At 42.4% G+C, this 15,589-nt stretch overlaps 1 protein-coding gene across 5 annotated transcripts in view; it reads right to left on the bottom strand.

Moving 5' to 3' along the window:
- ZNF608 (zinc finger protein 608) overlaps positions 1 to 15,589 on the bottom strand; it is a 148,637-nt gene that overhangs the window by 14,387 nt on the left and 118,661 nt on the right. For all 5 annotated transcript variants that reach the window (XM_042451506.1, XM_042451505.1, XM_042451508.1 and 2 more), the window contains one exon: positions 151 to 238. In XM_042451506.1, coding sequence (XP_042307440.1) covers positions 151 to 238 — 88 coding nt within the window. The remainder of the gene's footprint in view (positions 1 to 150; positions 239 to 15,589) is intronic.

Genomic DNA, 15,589 nt, shown 5'->3' with positions numbered 1-15,589 from the left:
TATATTTTACAGCACCTAACCTGAGAATATACTCTTTTCATGTATGGTTTCAGTCACATAAAATTGTTTTTATGAGTCTCTCTATTCAGTTTTCCTATCAGAATTTAGAAGAGAAAGCAGAGAAAAAGCAGACTCAACATGACGGCTTACCTGGGAGGAGCCCAATCGTGTTTTGTGCAATCAAGCAATGTTCCAACGTATGTTTTATTCCTCCATGTAACATTTACAACTAGGACACCTGCAGATGAGAGAGAAACAAAAATTATCACAGTGAGAACAAGAGTCTCTGAACGTTCTTTAAAAATAGAATGACACAACAACAATAATAACACAGAGCTCCATTCTCATTTGCTTTCAAATCTGTGGTTTATAGGTGTCCTCTTTTTGGGTTTCAGTGACCTCCACTTAAAATCCACAGGAAGGTATATGTGCTAGCGTGCAGACAAGTCACAGAAGGAGAACATAATCAAGATACAGCTGTGAGAAGGAAATGGTTTTCAGTATGTCCTGCTGTAAAATGGCAACAGTCACCTCTTAATTTTGCTATTATGGCACACAATTGCTTTTGTTTGGCAGCCGGCTAACATAAATGGAGTGCCAATAATGAGAGCTAAAAGCAGTACGTGACTTGTGAAAGATCTGCTTTATCTTTAAAAGCACAACAATAGTGATTCTATTTATTTGACTTACATATATTTTAAAGCCACGGTACATATTGTGTATGCTACAAAAATATAACTATTTTCTTTATTGGAAATTATACATATTTGATACACATTATGCCCTAGATACCATTAAACACAGATAATATCTATATTTTCTTTACAAGATATGGGATGCCCTTCATTTATCTTAGTCACAATCTAAATAGACAAAGAGATAGTATCAGGAAATCAACTTTAAATACCATCCTTTATATATGCTTTCCCTCTGGAAAGAGATAAGAAATGCAATTCATTGTGGCAGTAAATATTCTTCTCCAATTCCTTATTAAACAAACAACTGCTATTTGGTTTCTCATCAACACTACTCTCACAGATAAAAACCATTTATAACAATTAGGCTCTTGGGCTACTGAACACAATGACATCTTTTATTCATTAGATATGGTATATATACACGTAGCAGTCATTTCTTTTTTCAGAATTAAAATATGTGATCCAATAGGCCTGAAGCAATAATATAATTTAGCTGCAAAGATATCCCTTCTAAATATGTAACACCAGTTGCCAAGTCAGAATGAGTTTCCCCCCTTACTAGACCTTTGCATCTTCTAGCTCCAGTTCCTGCTTTATAACCAGTGAAATAATAAGTAAATAAATTAATAATGAAATCATGCCTCATGTTCCCAGTTTGTCAGCTTGCTTTACGTCACTACTGTGATTTCTAATTTTGCATTAAACTTTCCCCAGACTGCGGCACCAATGTAAAGAAAACATGTAACCTGCAACTTATTTCCTCTGGGTCCTTTTAACAGCAGGAAAGTATTTTGAAATGCTATTAGCTAAAGTACTAGGGAAGAAGGGATTTCCTTTAAGCATTTTCAACAGCGTATCAGGGAAAAAATGGTTCCCTGCATGGTTTTAGCTTGTTATTGTAAAATGACAGTAGGATATCAGATAGAATACGTATCCTGGTTTCAGTGTTTTTTAAAAAAATAAACTCCAGATATGAAAGATAAAATCTTTGCTGAGGTAAGACTAACAGTAATTAAAATAGTTTATTTTTATGCTTCTTTTGGCTCTTACCAAATGTAACAGCTGGGAAAACACACTTCATTTCCACCCCTTAAAGAAAAGGGGGGGAAAAAAGGAAAGACACCCGATAAAACTGGAAAAGGGGGTGGGGGAGAGTGGTCTGTTTTTCTCATCATTTACTCTCTAGGGCATTGCGTGTGGTGTCAGAGACCTTTCCAACTGCTTAAAATTCTTCAGCATGTCAGCTATATTTACAGCCCTGGAATATATTGGTATTGCCAGAAGGTGACCGCATTTTTAGCATAAGATGCAATAGGCTGAATCACTTTGTTCCCGAATCTCTGATGTAGCACAAATGTATAATTAAAATTGCTTGAAAGGGAAACATGAAAGAAACAACAAGCCCCTCCATTCTTGGGAGTAATAAAATTAAAAACAGGAAAAAAGTCTGCACAGACACTTAACATTTGTCTGCAGTGAAAGGCTTTTGTTATTGCCTTCCCCTAAGGGCTTCATATTTCCAGCAAAGGGAGATTCTGGATTGGCTGGCGCAGGCTGGAAAGGCTGCTGTCTCATTGGCCAAGCCCGACACTGCAGCACAGGCCACAAAGAGCAAAGGAAAACAGTGATGTAACACCACAATCTGGTGCAAGCAGGAGGCAGTAGGGGGAGGGGGAAGGCAAGGCAAAGCAAGGCAAGGTGGCCCAGCCAAGAATATATTCTGCCATGGGAGAGGCTAAATGCTTCCTGCTTCTGTAAGCTCACTCCGGTTTGTTTGCTCTAACTAGGCTGGTCCATGTGATGAAAGGTTGCTCTCTGCTCAGCTGCATGCTCTCCATATAAAACCAGGCCTGACTCCAGATAACATTAAAATTCTTAGGTCAGAGGAAAGAAAAGAAAAAAAAAAACACTCAACAACCATGCAGTTTGCCTACTGGCTGTGAACATAGTGACTTATAGAGGGAGTTAATGAGCCACTGGCTCTCTGGTTGATATGCCAAGGCTGGCAAGAAGTAAAGCAAAACCTGACATCAGTTGATGATTAAAATAAGGTAGCTATTTCTGGATGCTTTTAAGTGTCAGACAAAGGGCAGATGATGTTACTCCCCGCTTGATGAATAAAATCGAATAAGCACCTACTCAGCCCTCAAAGTAAAGAGTTATAAGCAAAATTGCAAAAAGGAAAAAAAAGGAGAATCAGAAAGTAAAGAAGTGTAGGGAAAATACAGAGAAAAGGTTCAGTAGGCAACATTAATAACAATAATAACTGATATAAATAAATCCTACCCCCCCCCCCCCAGTATTTTCTGATAAAATAAACATTGTCCATTAAATAAGGTGTGCATGCACACACACACACATGCACACACACACACACACAGATAAGTGCTGCAGGACTCTTGCTCCTCCTCAGATATGTGTGTGTGTGTATGTATGTGTGTGTGTGTGTGCATATATATATATATATAGAGAGAGAGAGAGAGAGAGAGAGAGAGAGAGATTGCTATTTGATTTTTCTTACAGGAAAATTGTGAACTACTTTCATATGTCAAGGGAAAAAAAATCCAAGACTTTATCTTTTGAAGTTCAGTTATACCTTAATTCTAGCAATCTTTTCTTACTTTTTACATTTTAAAGATACAGGCTGAATTTCTGATGCACTATTTTTAATGGTTTATTTTTTTTTTAATAAAACACTACTTTAATGACATTTTAAAGATATTTTCTCATGTGGTTTTAGTTTCAGCGAAATAGCTTCTCTATTAGATGCATATATATTCCTTACATTAAAAAAATTTGTTCTAACAAAAATCACCGATGTGTACATGGTTGAGGGAATATTAGTGAAATAAAGATTTCCTTCTGAAAACGGCCAGAGGAGGATTGATTCATTGCCTTGAAAAATCTGCTCTCCCCTCTTCAGTCACAGGAATGCTCTGTGAGAGCAAGCAATGAAGTATGAGCATTTAATTCGGCAAACCTATTGTAGAAGTGGGTCAAGCGAATAAACTGCTACACCAGGAAGCATGCAACTGGAAAGACAACAGCGGTAGATGGAAATGGATATAATGAAAACACCATCCTGGTTCCCTTCTACTCTGTATGCCATATGGCTTAAGACGTTTTGCTGTATGTACATATTAAGAGAGGAATGAAATAGCTTTCCTGTCACAGCTTTCAGCTGGACAGAAGGCTGGCTTCAGAATCCACATTCAAAATGGGCTTCATAAAGGACACCAAACCTGCTACTCATCAAATTGTTCATACATAAAAAAATACCACTGTGTCCACTTCTTTTTTTTTAAAGGAGAAAACCTAAGCTCTCATTGAGAGTGGCCATGGGGGATTGCTGGTGATGGCAAACCTGCCCTCTACCCTCAAAGCTTATCCATTGTCAGAGAAAGATATTTGCCACTAGACACCATCTTGTATAAACGGCAGGACCTGAAAAGAAGCATGTTGTCAGAAGCCTTAGACCCAGTGGATCTGCAGATCTCTGCAAGGATGAGCTGACAAAGTGATCTGTACCCCCCCCCCCTTGAAAGAAAACAACTAGGGCGGGGGAGATATCCTTATCCTATTTTCTGCCCAGGATATAGGAAACAGTGGTTCCTCTACCACTGAATCCCCACACTCTTTCTAACCTAAGGATTCTCTGTTACAAAACAGACATAGAACAAACAGGCATAGATGGCAGATTTATGCTATGGGTCTTCTGAAAGGAAGCCCCTCAAAGTTTTTTTTTTTAAAAAAAAATATAGGTGGAAGTGTTAATCTAAAAGATGGGGGACACTGAGGATCCCCACCAGCAGTGCAAGTATCTCTTTGAAATTGTGGGGACATTATAGCTCAAAAGGAGATCTGTGAGAGAAGGTTAACTTTGGGGATCTTTTCAGCTGTATATAGCACTAATAACTGCAGAGAGCAGTCCAGTTTCAGTGAACAGAAGGGTTTTATTTAGAAATTTATTTAGACATGGTAACAGAAAAAACAGTGCAACATCAAGAACCATACTAGGTTATCAGAAAGAAAGGTGTGGAAGGCTGGATAGAGAGGAATCACAAGTTAAAGAGAGCAATAACGGCCAGTCATGAAGAGAGGTGCATGGAAACAGGAGCGGCTCAGACAGTGTCTAAGGGTTATACAGTGAGAGTGGAATGGAGTTCTATGCTGGCTGTTTGCAGTAATAAATGAAATGAAATGGAGTTCTGGCCTGTAAACCACTCCCCCACCTGTGAATACCATGGCGATGGCTGGGGCAGATATTTATATCCCATTTCAGCCCCTTGATGTTTGATGTTACCACAAGGTGTAACAAAGGCTTTGATGGGTTTCCCATGGAACTGACTAAAGGGGTCTAACTAAAGTCTAGAATCGCTGATAGCTTTAGCTCTGGAGTAACAAAACATTCATTAGATTTGAGACAATCCCTGGTGGTTGGGCAGGAAAGGTGAATAGAAATACATCAGGAACTATGGCGAAGGGTATGGTCTCTCACTGCTTTGCATTGGGACTCCCTTTGTCTCTATCATGAGAGAAAATGCAAAGAGCTGGGGGGGGGGATGATTAGCAAACCCATTTAGTGTTTATTTTAGCACTGTTTAGGTCTCTGCATGTCCTCAAGTCAATGTGACTCCTTACACATTTAACTTCCTAGTTTCCACAGGTCATCATGGCTTCTCAAAATATACCCAACACAAGATATTAATTATAAAACCCTATATCCAACGAGAGAGGTGTGAAAGGGTATAGTGTAACAGAAGAGATCAGACTAAGCATTGCCTATGCTTATCACCTTTAGATCTGACCACACTGTAGCCTGACACCAAGAAACAGGAGCTGAAGTTGGAGATATCTAGATGAAAGGGAGCACTGCCTATGCAATTCCACCAAAACTGACACCCTGCATGGTCCTTATATTCAGGAACTGGGCACTCAACACACTTGAAGAAGGGTGATACTCTCCCTGCAACAGTAGATATGTACTCTAGGGCAGTGCTTCTTGAGCTTTCTGATGTGGGGCTCAATTTCTTTCAGTGTGTCAAGATCGGCATTTGTGCCCAGTGACCACAACTGTTCCTTTCTTTCCTGGAAACTCTTCAATGACCAGCAGCTAATGGCTTGTGCACAGGCACCAGTCCATGGATCACTACTTTCACTATCACTGTTCTAGTAGTAGCCTTGATTGATTCTTGTTCCTTGAGGCCCAGGTGCCTTTGATGGGTTGGAACACACTTCATCAGCTTTCCCTGGTTTGCTACTGGCCTTGATTGTTCTGGGACTGGGAAAGAATAGGGCAAGTGCTTCATGCTCCGGTTATTGGATTACTGTGGCCCGTTCCGGACGGGCGTATAGTACGTCCCCAGGACGTACTAGGGTTAGGAAGGGGCATCACTTCCTGACGCCCCTAACCCTAGTACGGACTGGGTCCGTACAAAATGGTGGCGCCCGTTCTACACGGGCGCTGTCATTTTGACATCGTGGGCGCATAGCGTCTGGACGTCGCACAGCGGAAGTGACGCCGCAAGTGCATGACTAGCGCCTCGCAGCGCCACTTCCGGGGCGCAAAAAGAAGCTCCATTTTGGTGCTTCTTTTTTGCTGTGCCTGGGAACCGCATGGTTTGGCTGCTGCAGTTCCCGGACACAGCAACTGGTGGTGGCAGCAGACCGCCGCTTTTAGGCAGTCTGTAACGCGCCTGTGTTGCACTGTTTGTGGTGGGGCTTTGATGAAGACCTGGAAGCTTCAGCTCGTGTAGAATGTAGTGGCCTAAAGGTGGAGTTAAAAAGACCTATTCACTTTCAAGGCCAATCAAGGTGTGAGTCACTATCTTTAAAGCCACACATGGCTAGAGATACAAATACTGAAAAGAGCAAATTTCCTTCCTTACACCAGCCTTCATGTGCTTCGAGATCCTCAAGGGAGGCTTCTTCAAGAACCTTTGCTACATTATGTGAAAACAAGGGCAACAGCCCACTCTGTTGTGGCACCCCAAGCGTAGAACACCCTCACCATGGTGCAGTGGCTGGTGGTAAAAGTATTTTATTTTTGGTGCTACGTTCATACCTATTTTATCCAAGCATTAATTTGTCAGTAACTACTTATTATAGCCTAAGTACCCTTAAGGCACTGATCCAGTTTGATCTTGGAAGGTAAGCCGGTTAGCCCTGGTTAGTAACTGGATGGGAGACCATCAACAAATACCATGTGCTATAGGTGATATTTCAGAGGAAGGAAATTGGCACTCACCTCTGAGCATTCCTTGCCTAAGAAAACCCTATGAAATTCATGGGGTTGTCATACATCAACAGGTGACTTCAAAGTGTGCACACACCCACCTACTCCTATTTATTCTGTTGTTGTTAACTGCCCTCAAGTTGACCATGACGCCTGGTGACACCATGGATTAGGCATCTCCAAGACTCTCTTTCCCCCACTGCTCTGCTTAGGTCCTGTAATTCAGGCCCGTGACCTCCTTGATTGTGCCTAGCTATCTGGCATGCGGTCTTCCTCTCTTTCTACTGCCCTCTAACTTTCCTAGCATTATTGTCTTTTCTAGTGATTTATGCCTTCTCATGATGTCGCCAAAGCACGATAGCCTCAGTTTCATCATCTTGACTTCCAGAGTGTTCAGGCTTGATTTGATCAAGATATTTGTCTGTCTTTCTGGGTGTCCATGGTATCCTCGACGCTCTTCTCCAGCACCACATCTCAAATGAACTGTTTTTCTTTCTGTTGAGTTTCTTTACGGTCTATCTCTCACATCCGTATATGGTGATGGGGACTTGGATGATTCTGACTTTAGTACTCTGTTGTATATTTTTACACTTTAGGATCATGTCTAGTTCTTTTATAAGTACCCTCCCCATTCCTATTCTTCTTATTTCTTGATTGCAATAAATATTACATTTTGTGAAATGCCCTAATAGTGTTAAGATGAAGGGTTTTATAAAAAAAAATTAAATAAATAGTACATATGGAATTGATTGTTCAGAATGGCTCCTACTGAAATCTATTGGATAAAGGAAGTGGATTACTATCTGAGATGCACTGTCTCAGGCCACACATTAGATACAACAGAGACAGGGTGCAATTTAGCTATTCTAATGTCTCCTAGAAGACACCAACTTACATAAATATGTCATTCACTCTTAAATGACTTTGGTCAATTTTGGATGGGAGGTTATCTGTGGCAATGAGAGATGCAGCACTTACTAACAGTGACTCAAGGGCTCGACAGGGGAAGTTGCCCCTTTCCTAACAGCATGCAAATTTTTCTTTTCACTTTCATTTTTATTTTTTATAGTCAAGGAGGGTTTGGAGTACAGAGGAGAAGGTCACCTGGGCACAGTGTTGGAGGACATCTCCTTCAATTTTACACTTTTCTGTTCACTGCTCCCTTAAGAGGCTTGTGGGGACTTGCTCAGAGGGAGTGAGTCAGAGATCTGCCTCTGGAACCAGCTAGTAGCCAGGACCTCTGTCCATAACCATAGTCCCAGTGGACAGAGCTCGCTAACAGAGTTTGGGGACAAAGGCCAGGCCCACAGGGGTTCTTTACACTAGTGTTTAACAGGGGAAGCCCACAGACTTCTTCAGTGCCTCCTTAAGACTTTTTAGTATGGGCACTGAGGGACCTGCTGCAGTCACCTGCAACACTTGTGGGATGTTTGTCTTCTTGTCTACAGATGTGAGGAACTTCACCTGCACTAAGTGCAAGTTGGTAGCCCTCTTAGAAGAGAAAGTACAGCAGCTGGAGTCCCAGGCAGATACTCTTCAGCATCATAGGGAGCAAGAAGTTTTCCTGACCAGAACGGACCAGATGGTCCTGGACGGGAAACACACAGAGGAAGTTGCTGGGGAGGAGGAGGTCACTTCACATACAACAGAAGTAGATAGTTGGAGCAATGTCACACACATAAGTAGGGAAACCAAGGAAAGTTCTGTGAGCTTGCAGTTACAGAATCAATTTGAATCTATCTATTTATCAAGGATGATGAGGAAGAGCAGCATGGATAGACTTCAGGGACAGAGCAGGGGACCTTGGGAGTACCACCAAAGGGAACAGCAACTGCTAAGCCTCGGAGGAGGCATGTGGTGGTGATGGTGGACCCCTTGCTGAGCGGTAGTGATCCAGTGGTTTGTGGGCCTGAGAAGATGTCTCGGGAGGTGTGCTGTCTCCCTGGGGCAAAGATCCATGATGTGACAGAGAGGCTGACAAGTCTACTGACTGTCCCTCTTTCTTTTGGTTCATGTGGGAACCAATGATACTGCAAAGCAGAGCCTTCAGAATATCATAAGGGATTTTGAGACTTTGGGCATGCACAGGTTTTCATCTCATCTCTTCTCCCATTTGAAGGGCATGGTCCAGGAAGGGAAAGGAAAATAGCAGAGGTAAATAACTGGCTCTGCAGATGGTGCCGCCAAGAACGAATTGGATTTTTGGATCATGGTCTGAGATTCTATGAGGAGGGACTTCTGGCAAGGAATGGGTTGCATCTCATGCCAGTTGGTAAAAACATTTTGTCAATAGTCTCAAAAATTTGATCAGGAGGGCTTTAAACTGAGTTATGTGGGGGAGGGAGGCAGTATTCTGGAAGGCAAAAGGGCTGAAAAAATAGTCTAACTGTCATAGAGGGAACAAGACAAACAGTGCAAGTACCCAAAAGTGGGAGGGGAAAAAAACTTGCACAGTTGAACGAGACTGCATGTGAAAGGGATCTAGGAGTCCAAGTAGACCACAAATTGAACATGAGTCAACAGTGTGATGTGGCAGCTAACAAGGCCAAGGAGATTTTAGGCTGCATCAATAGAAGTATAGTGTCTAAATCAAGGGAAATAATTGTGTCACTCTATTCTGCTCTGGTCAGGCCCCATCTGGAATATTGTGTCCAGTTCTGGGCACCATGACATAAAAAGAATGTTGAGAAACTGGAGCGTGTCCAAAGGAAGGTGACTAAAATGGTGAAGGGTCTGGAAACTGTGCCTTATGAGGAATGACTTAGGGAGCTGGGGATGTTTAGCCTGGAGAAGAGAAGGTTAAGAGGTGATATGATAGCCCTGTTTAAATACTAGAAGGGATGTCATATTGAGGAGGGAGATAACTTGTTTTCTGCTGCTCCAGAGACTAGGACCTAGAGCAATAGATGCAAGCTACAGGAAAAGAGATTCCACCTCAACATTAGGAGGAACTTCCTGACAGTAAGGTCTGTTCGACAGTGGAACAAACTCCCTCAGAGTGTAGTGGAGTCTCCTTCCTTAGAGGTCTTTAAACAGAGGCTGGATGGCCATCTGTCGGGGATGCTTTGATTTAGATTTCCTGCATGGCAGGGGGTTGGATTGGATGGTCCTTGGGGTCTCTTCCAACTCTATGATTCTATCCTAGCCTGATGGGGATCACAACAACCTCAAGCCACGGCCCCAATCTGGACTTTTGAGGGTGAAATAAGGAACTGCAAAAAGCAGCTCCTTTTTGCACCCTCAAAAGGGCGCCATAGCCACGGTGTTGCGACTATATGGCACTCCTTCAGCGCTGCGTCATTTGGAGCGTCATGACACTGCATGCCGTGAGGAGTGGTATGCGGCATCATGGGGGCAGAGCCAAGGCATGTGTCATCTGGACATGATGGCACGACTCCACACCCATGCCGGTCTTTCAGGCCGGTCCATACAGGGCCTCAATGACCAAAACATCTTTGCATTCTAAAGGCCCTAGAAAACCTGTAGAGTCACATTCTCTTGTGGAAACCTTGGTGATCTCTCATGGAACCCTAGAGTTCCAGAACCTTAGTTGAGAAACCCAGGTCTACTCAAACTCAAGTTTAATGACGGATACAACAACAGTGTCAGGACATATTTAAAAATAAAAAAATCTATGAGTAGAATAAATAACTTTTTTACCCTGATTTCCTGAAAAAATTGTTTGAACTGAGTGACCCTAGATTAGCTGTTAGCTTAAACTTCCTGAAGGGTTGTTCTCAGAATAAATAATGGAGCAGCATATATAATACCTTGAGCTCCTCTGCAGAAATAGAGGATTCTAATGTAATATATAAATATTCATGGACAAGAAATAGCGCAAATGTTTTATCTCCCATCAGTCATCTCATTGCACTTGAATCTCAAGTAGGATCAAGCATATCTGTGCATTCTCACTATAGTATCAGATAGACTGGTTACTTTATTTTTACTTTTCTATCATGTGATGTCTCCTTGAAATTCTCATTATATCTTAGCTGTGTGTGTGTGTGTGGGGGGTCCATGTAGACAGATGGAGAGAGTTTTATTCAGGGGTTCCTTGAGATCTGAAAATTATTTCAAGAGTTTGCCCAGGGTAAAAAGATTGAGAAAGACTAGACTAGACAATTTCCAAGGTCCCTTCCAGGTGAATGATTCTGTGAACAAGTGACAAATTCCTTCCATTGACAAGCAAAAAAAACATTTCTATTCTGCAAGATGTTTAGGAACCAATAGAAAACATTTCATAGAATCATTATATCAAAGAATTAGAAGGGATTATAAAGACCAAGTAGCCCAGCTTTCTTCCACACAAGAATAGGTGACTCCCACATCCTTTCAAACTTGTACAAGCTAAACATACACAGCTGCCCAAGCCATTCCACACAATGCTTGGTTTTCAGACTTTTAACTATCTTGGTTACCTTCCTATGGACATGTTCTAGCTTGCTAATATATTTCTAGGTCTTTGGTGCCTAGAATTGGACATGTTTTGACTAAAACAGAATAGACTGTACTATTCCTTCCCTCCATTTGGACAATATATTCATGATGCAGCCTAGAATTGAATTAGCCTTTTGGCCATCACATCACATATAATACATGCCTGACTTGTGATCTATCAAGACCCCTATACCTTTTTCATATGTACTGCTATCAGGCCCAGTGTCACCTTTATTTGTGCCTTTCATTTTTACTGCCTAAATGTAGTGTGCAATTTTACTGACTTTTACATTTTGTGGATTAAAAATGATTTTAATTCTATGAGTAGTTTGATGCTTTTTTGAATTAACTTATTTTGTGTCTTTGCAAGTACTTTGAACTATATTTGTTTTATTTTTTTAAGCCACCTTGAATCAGTTTGGGGAAAAGTGGGATATAAATTCAAATGCTGCTGCTTATATTACCAGTGATAACACTGAAAGTTATACTTACTAAATGAAGTCAAAAGCATGCTAAATCCAATCCTGATTAAGAGAATGAAAAATATATATTATAAGCCACTTTAAAGCCTAGTCTGGAGGAAGAAAGATGGCTATAAATAAACTACCACTGACTACCAAAGTCAAGACCATCTATGCCAATGTATTTCCAATAACTATGCAAGATATGAAAACTGGACAATTCCAGTTCAATGAAGAATTCTCCCTAGAAGCCGAAAATGACTAAACTGGGACTATCCTTTGACAACAAGAACAATAGCAGAGGAAGAGGATTGCTGGATCAGACTAACGGCAATTTGACTACCAAAAGAACAAGAATGTGCCTATATTTTACGCTCTGGAGTAGTGTAAACAAGAAAAAGCTGACTGAGACCTAAACGCTGACCATCTTCAGCAAACAAAGATTCTGATTCAGTGAACAAAGATACAGTGGGCCCTCCTTATCCATGGACTTGCCATCTGTGATTTTGAGCATTTGCGGATGGCAAGCCCACATTGTCCCTAATGGCAGCACGGATGTAGCCACGCCACTACTGGGGACAAAAGTCTCTCATCCCCCCTCACCTTTCCTTCCTCTTTGTCCTGGCTTGGCTTTGGGGGCAGAGTCTGGCTCCCAGTCAGCCGGGGCTGGGGCTTGCGTCTTGGAGCCCCTGTCCCCAGGGCCAGCACCTCTGGGCTCTGACACCCAAGCCCTGGCCCTGGCGTTGGCTCCCTCAGAGACCCATTGGCCAGAGGGAGCCAGCGCCTGGGCCAGGGCTTGGGCTACAGGGCCCAGAGGCTTCATCCTGGGTGCTAGCCCTGAGGACAGGGGCTCCAAGACTCCCGGCTAACTGAGAGCCAGATTCTGCCTCCAAATCCAAACCAGGTCAGAGAGGAAGGAAGTAAGTGAAGAAGGAGGGAGAGGGGAAGGAAGGAAAGGAGGTGGGTGGAGGGAGGAAAGGAGGTGGAGGGAAGGTAGGGGCGGTCTCATTCTTTCTAATGGCGCTATGGCTATGTGAACAATGGGACTTGAGCATCTGTGGATTTTGGTATCTGTGGTTGGAGGTTTCCAGAACGGATACCCTGCATATACTGAGAGCCCATTGTATTTCGTTCACAAATACCCTGATGGATTCTTACAGTTAATTACCTCTAAACAGAGAAGATGGACTCTGTCTTTGAAGATGAAAGATGGGACACAAGATTGCAAAGCAGCCACTGAAGAATGGACCATCCCTTTAAACATGGGCTAATGAAGATAAACACACACTGGGAAATCTAACCAATTAAAAATATACACTTGTCCCTCCACATTCATTGGGGTTAGGGGCACAGGACCCCTGTGAGTGTGGGAAAACAGCAAATAACAAAAACACTTTGTTTTACCTGAGAAAACACCTGTATAGGAATCTCTGGGTCCTCCAGTGCAACTCTGTGGTCAAGATCTGCCAGACATTGACCATAGTATTGTGCTGGAGGAGCTACATATGACTAGTAGAGTGTTCTCTCTAGGAATCTCTAGGTCCTTCAGTGAGACTTTTGGTTAAAGTTGACCACAGAGTTGCGCTGGAGGACCTAAAGAGAACATATTAATAAAATTCGTAAATAATCAAATCCGCAAAAGTCAAAGTCGCAAATGTGGAGGAATGCGTATACTTCAGAATGGAGAACTTATCCCCCAGCCATCTGACTGAAATAATATGGACAATAAATGCATTATGTTTAACCATGATTTTAAAATATTTTCAGGTCATAGTTACAGTATAGTTCACGGACTACAGCCTTATAAAGTTGCTTTCATCTAGTAATAACACAACTGGCATGCTATTAGTCTGTGTGCTTAGGTTTGAAGAATAAGATTCTTTTTTATGCCTTTATAATAAAACAATAGTTGTATTATTATTATTATTATTATTATTACTACTACTACTACTATTATTTTGAACAATGGCAACCCTGTGAATGAGAGACCTCCCAGATCCCCTGATATCAACAGCCTTGCTCAGGTCCTGTAAACTCAGGGTTGTGGTTTGCTTGTTTGTATCTACCCATCTGTAATGCAGTCTTTCCCTTTTCTTACTGCCTTCTACCTTACCAAGCCATACCCTGTTTTGTCTCAGAGTTCTTCTGGCTCTCATTGGTTAGGGTTAATAGTACAAATCCATTATTTACATGATCTTTAAAATCTACAAGGATGTTCTCCAGGTTGTATTTTTGCACAACGATTGATTTAGATCCCTGCCCATCATGGCTGTTCATCAAGGGGGACGATGCCTTGATGGCACTTCTTAGATGTGTCATCAGTGCATCCCTTAGGGAAGGTCATGTACCATCTGCTTTAAAAGAAGCAGTTATTAGACCACTTCTGAAAAAGCCTTCCCTGGACCCCCTGGACATGAAAAACTATAGGCCTGTATCCCATCTGCCATTTTTGAGCAAGGTGATCGAGAGGGCTATTGCTCTTCAGCTCCAAGTGGTCTTGGATGAAACCGATTATCTAGATCTATTTCAAATTGGCTTCAAGACAGGATATGGGGTGGAGACTGTCATGGTCGCCTTAACTGATGACCTTCGTCTAGGCATCGACAGAGGAAGCATGACTGTTGGTGTTCCTAGACCTCTCAGCAGCATTTGACACAATAGATCACAACATCCTCTTGGAACGCCTGAGAGAGTTATCAATCCGAGGCACTGCTTTGCAGTGGTTCCGTTCCTTCCTCTCAGGCAGGTTCCTGACAGAGGGGGATGCTCGGGGACAGTTGCTCCTCAAAAACGGAGCTTATTTGTGGCGTCCCTCAGGGTCCCTCATCCATAGACACAGGGTGGGGTGTTATCAGTATGCTGATGACATCCAAATATATTTCTCTATGTCTAGGTCATAAGCGACGACGACAGACGGCATATCTCCCCTCAATCAGTGACTTGAGGCATTAATGGACCGGATGAGGGAAAACAAACTCAAGCTGAATCCAGACAAAACGGAGGTACTTACAGTAGGGACTCCTAAACCAGGTATTGGGCTGAAACCTCCAGTCATAGAGGGGTCCACACTCTCCTCAAAGGACTGTGTTCACAGTCTGGGGGTGCTTCTTGATCCGCCACTTCAGATGAGAAATCAGGTGAATGCGATGGTCAAGAGCACCTGCTATCAACTTTGGCTGATACGCCAGCTGCACCATTTCCTGGAATTGGATGGCCTCAAAACTGTAGTACATGCACTGGTAACCTCAAAACTTGACTTTTGCAATGTGCTCTACATGGGGCTACCCTTGTGCCTAGTCCGAAAACTTCAATTGGTACAGAATATGGCAGCCAGGTTGATCACTGGAACATCTAGGAGTGACCATATAACACCAATATTAAAGTCAATCCACTGGCTGCGTATTAGTTTTCGAGCACAGTACAAGGTGTTGGTTATTACCTTTAAAGCCCTACATAGCTTGGGCCCAACCTATCTAAGGGATCGCCTACTTCCATATAATCCGCCCCGTACTCTCAGGTCCTCTGGGAATAATTTATTGCAACCTATAAAAACTAGACTGACTGCAACTTCCCAGAGGGCCTTTTCTGCAACTGCTCCCAGCCTGTGGAACGGCCTGCCAGACAAGATCCATCAAATCAACCAACTTAGACAGCTTCAAGAAATCTGTCAAGACGGAGCTTTCCGGAATGAACTACTCAGCCATATGGTGATCCCCTCCCACCACATACATATATTATGACTCTGCCACTTTTAT

Source organism: Sceloporus undulatus, chromosome 2, assembly GCF_019175285.1.
Source record: "Sceloporus undulatus isolate JIND9_A2432 ecotype Alabama chromosome 2, SceUnd_v1.1, whole genome shotgun sequence".
In the NCBI taxonomy this organism is placed as follows: Eukaryota; Metazoa; Chordata; class Lepidosauria; order Squamata; family Phrynosomatidae; genus Sceloporus; species Sceloporus undulatus.
Note: the sequence above shows the minus strand (reverse complement) of the source record. Positions and strands in the feature narration are given on the sequence as shown.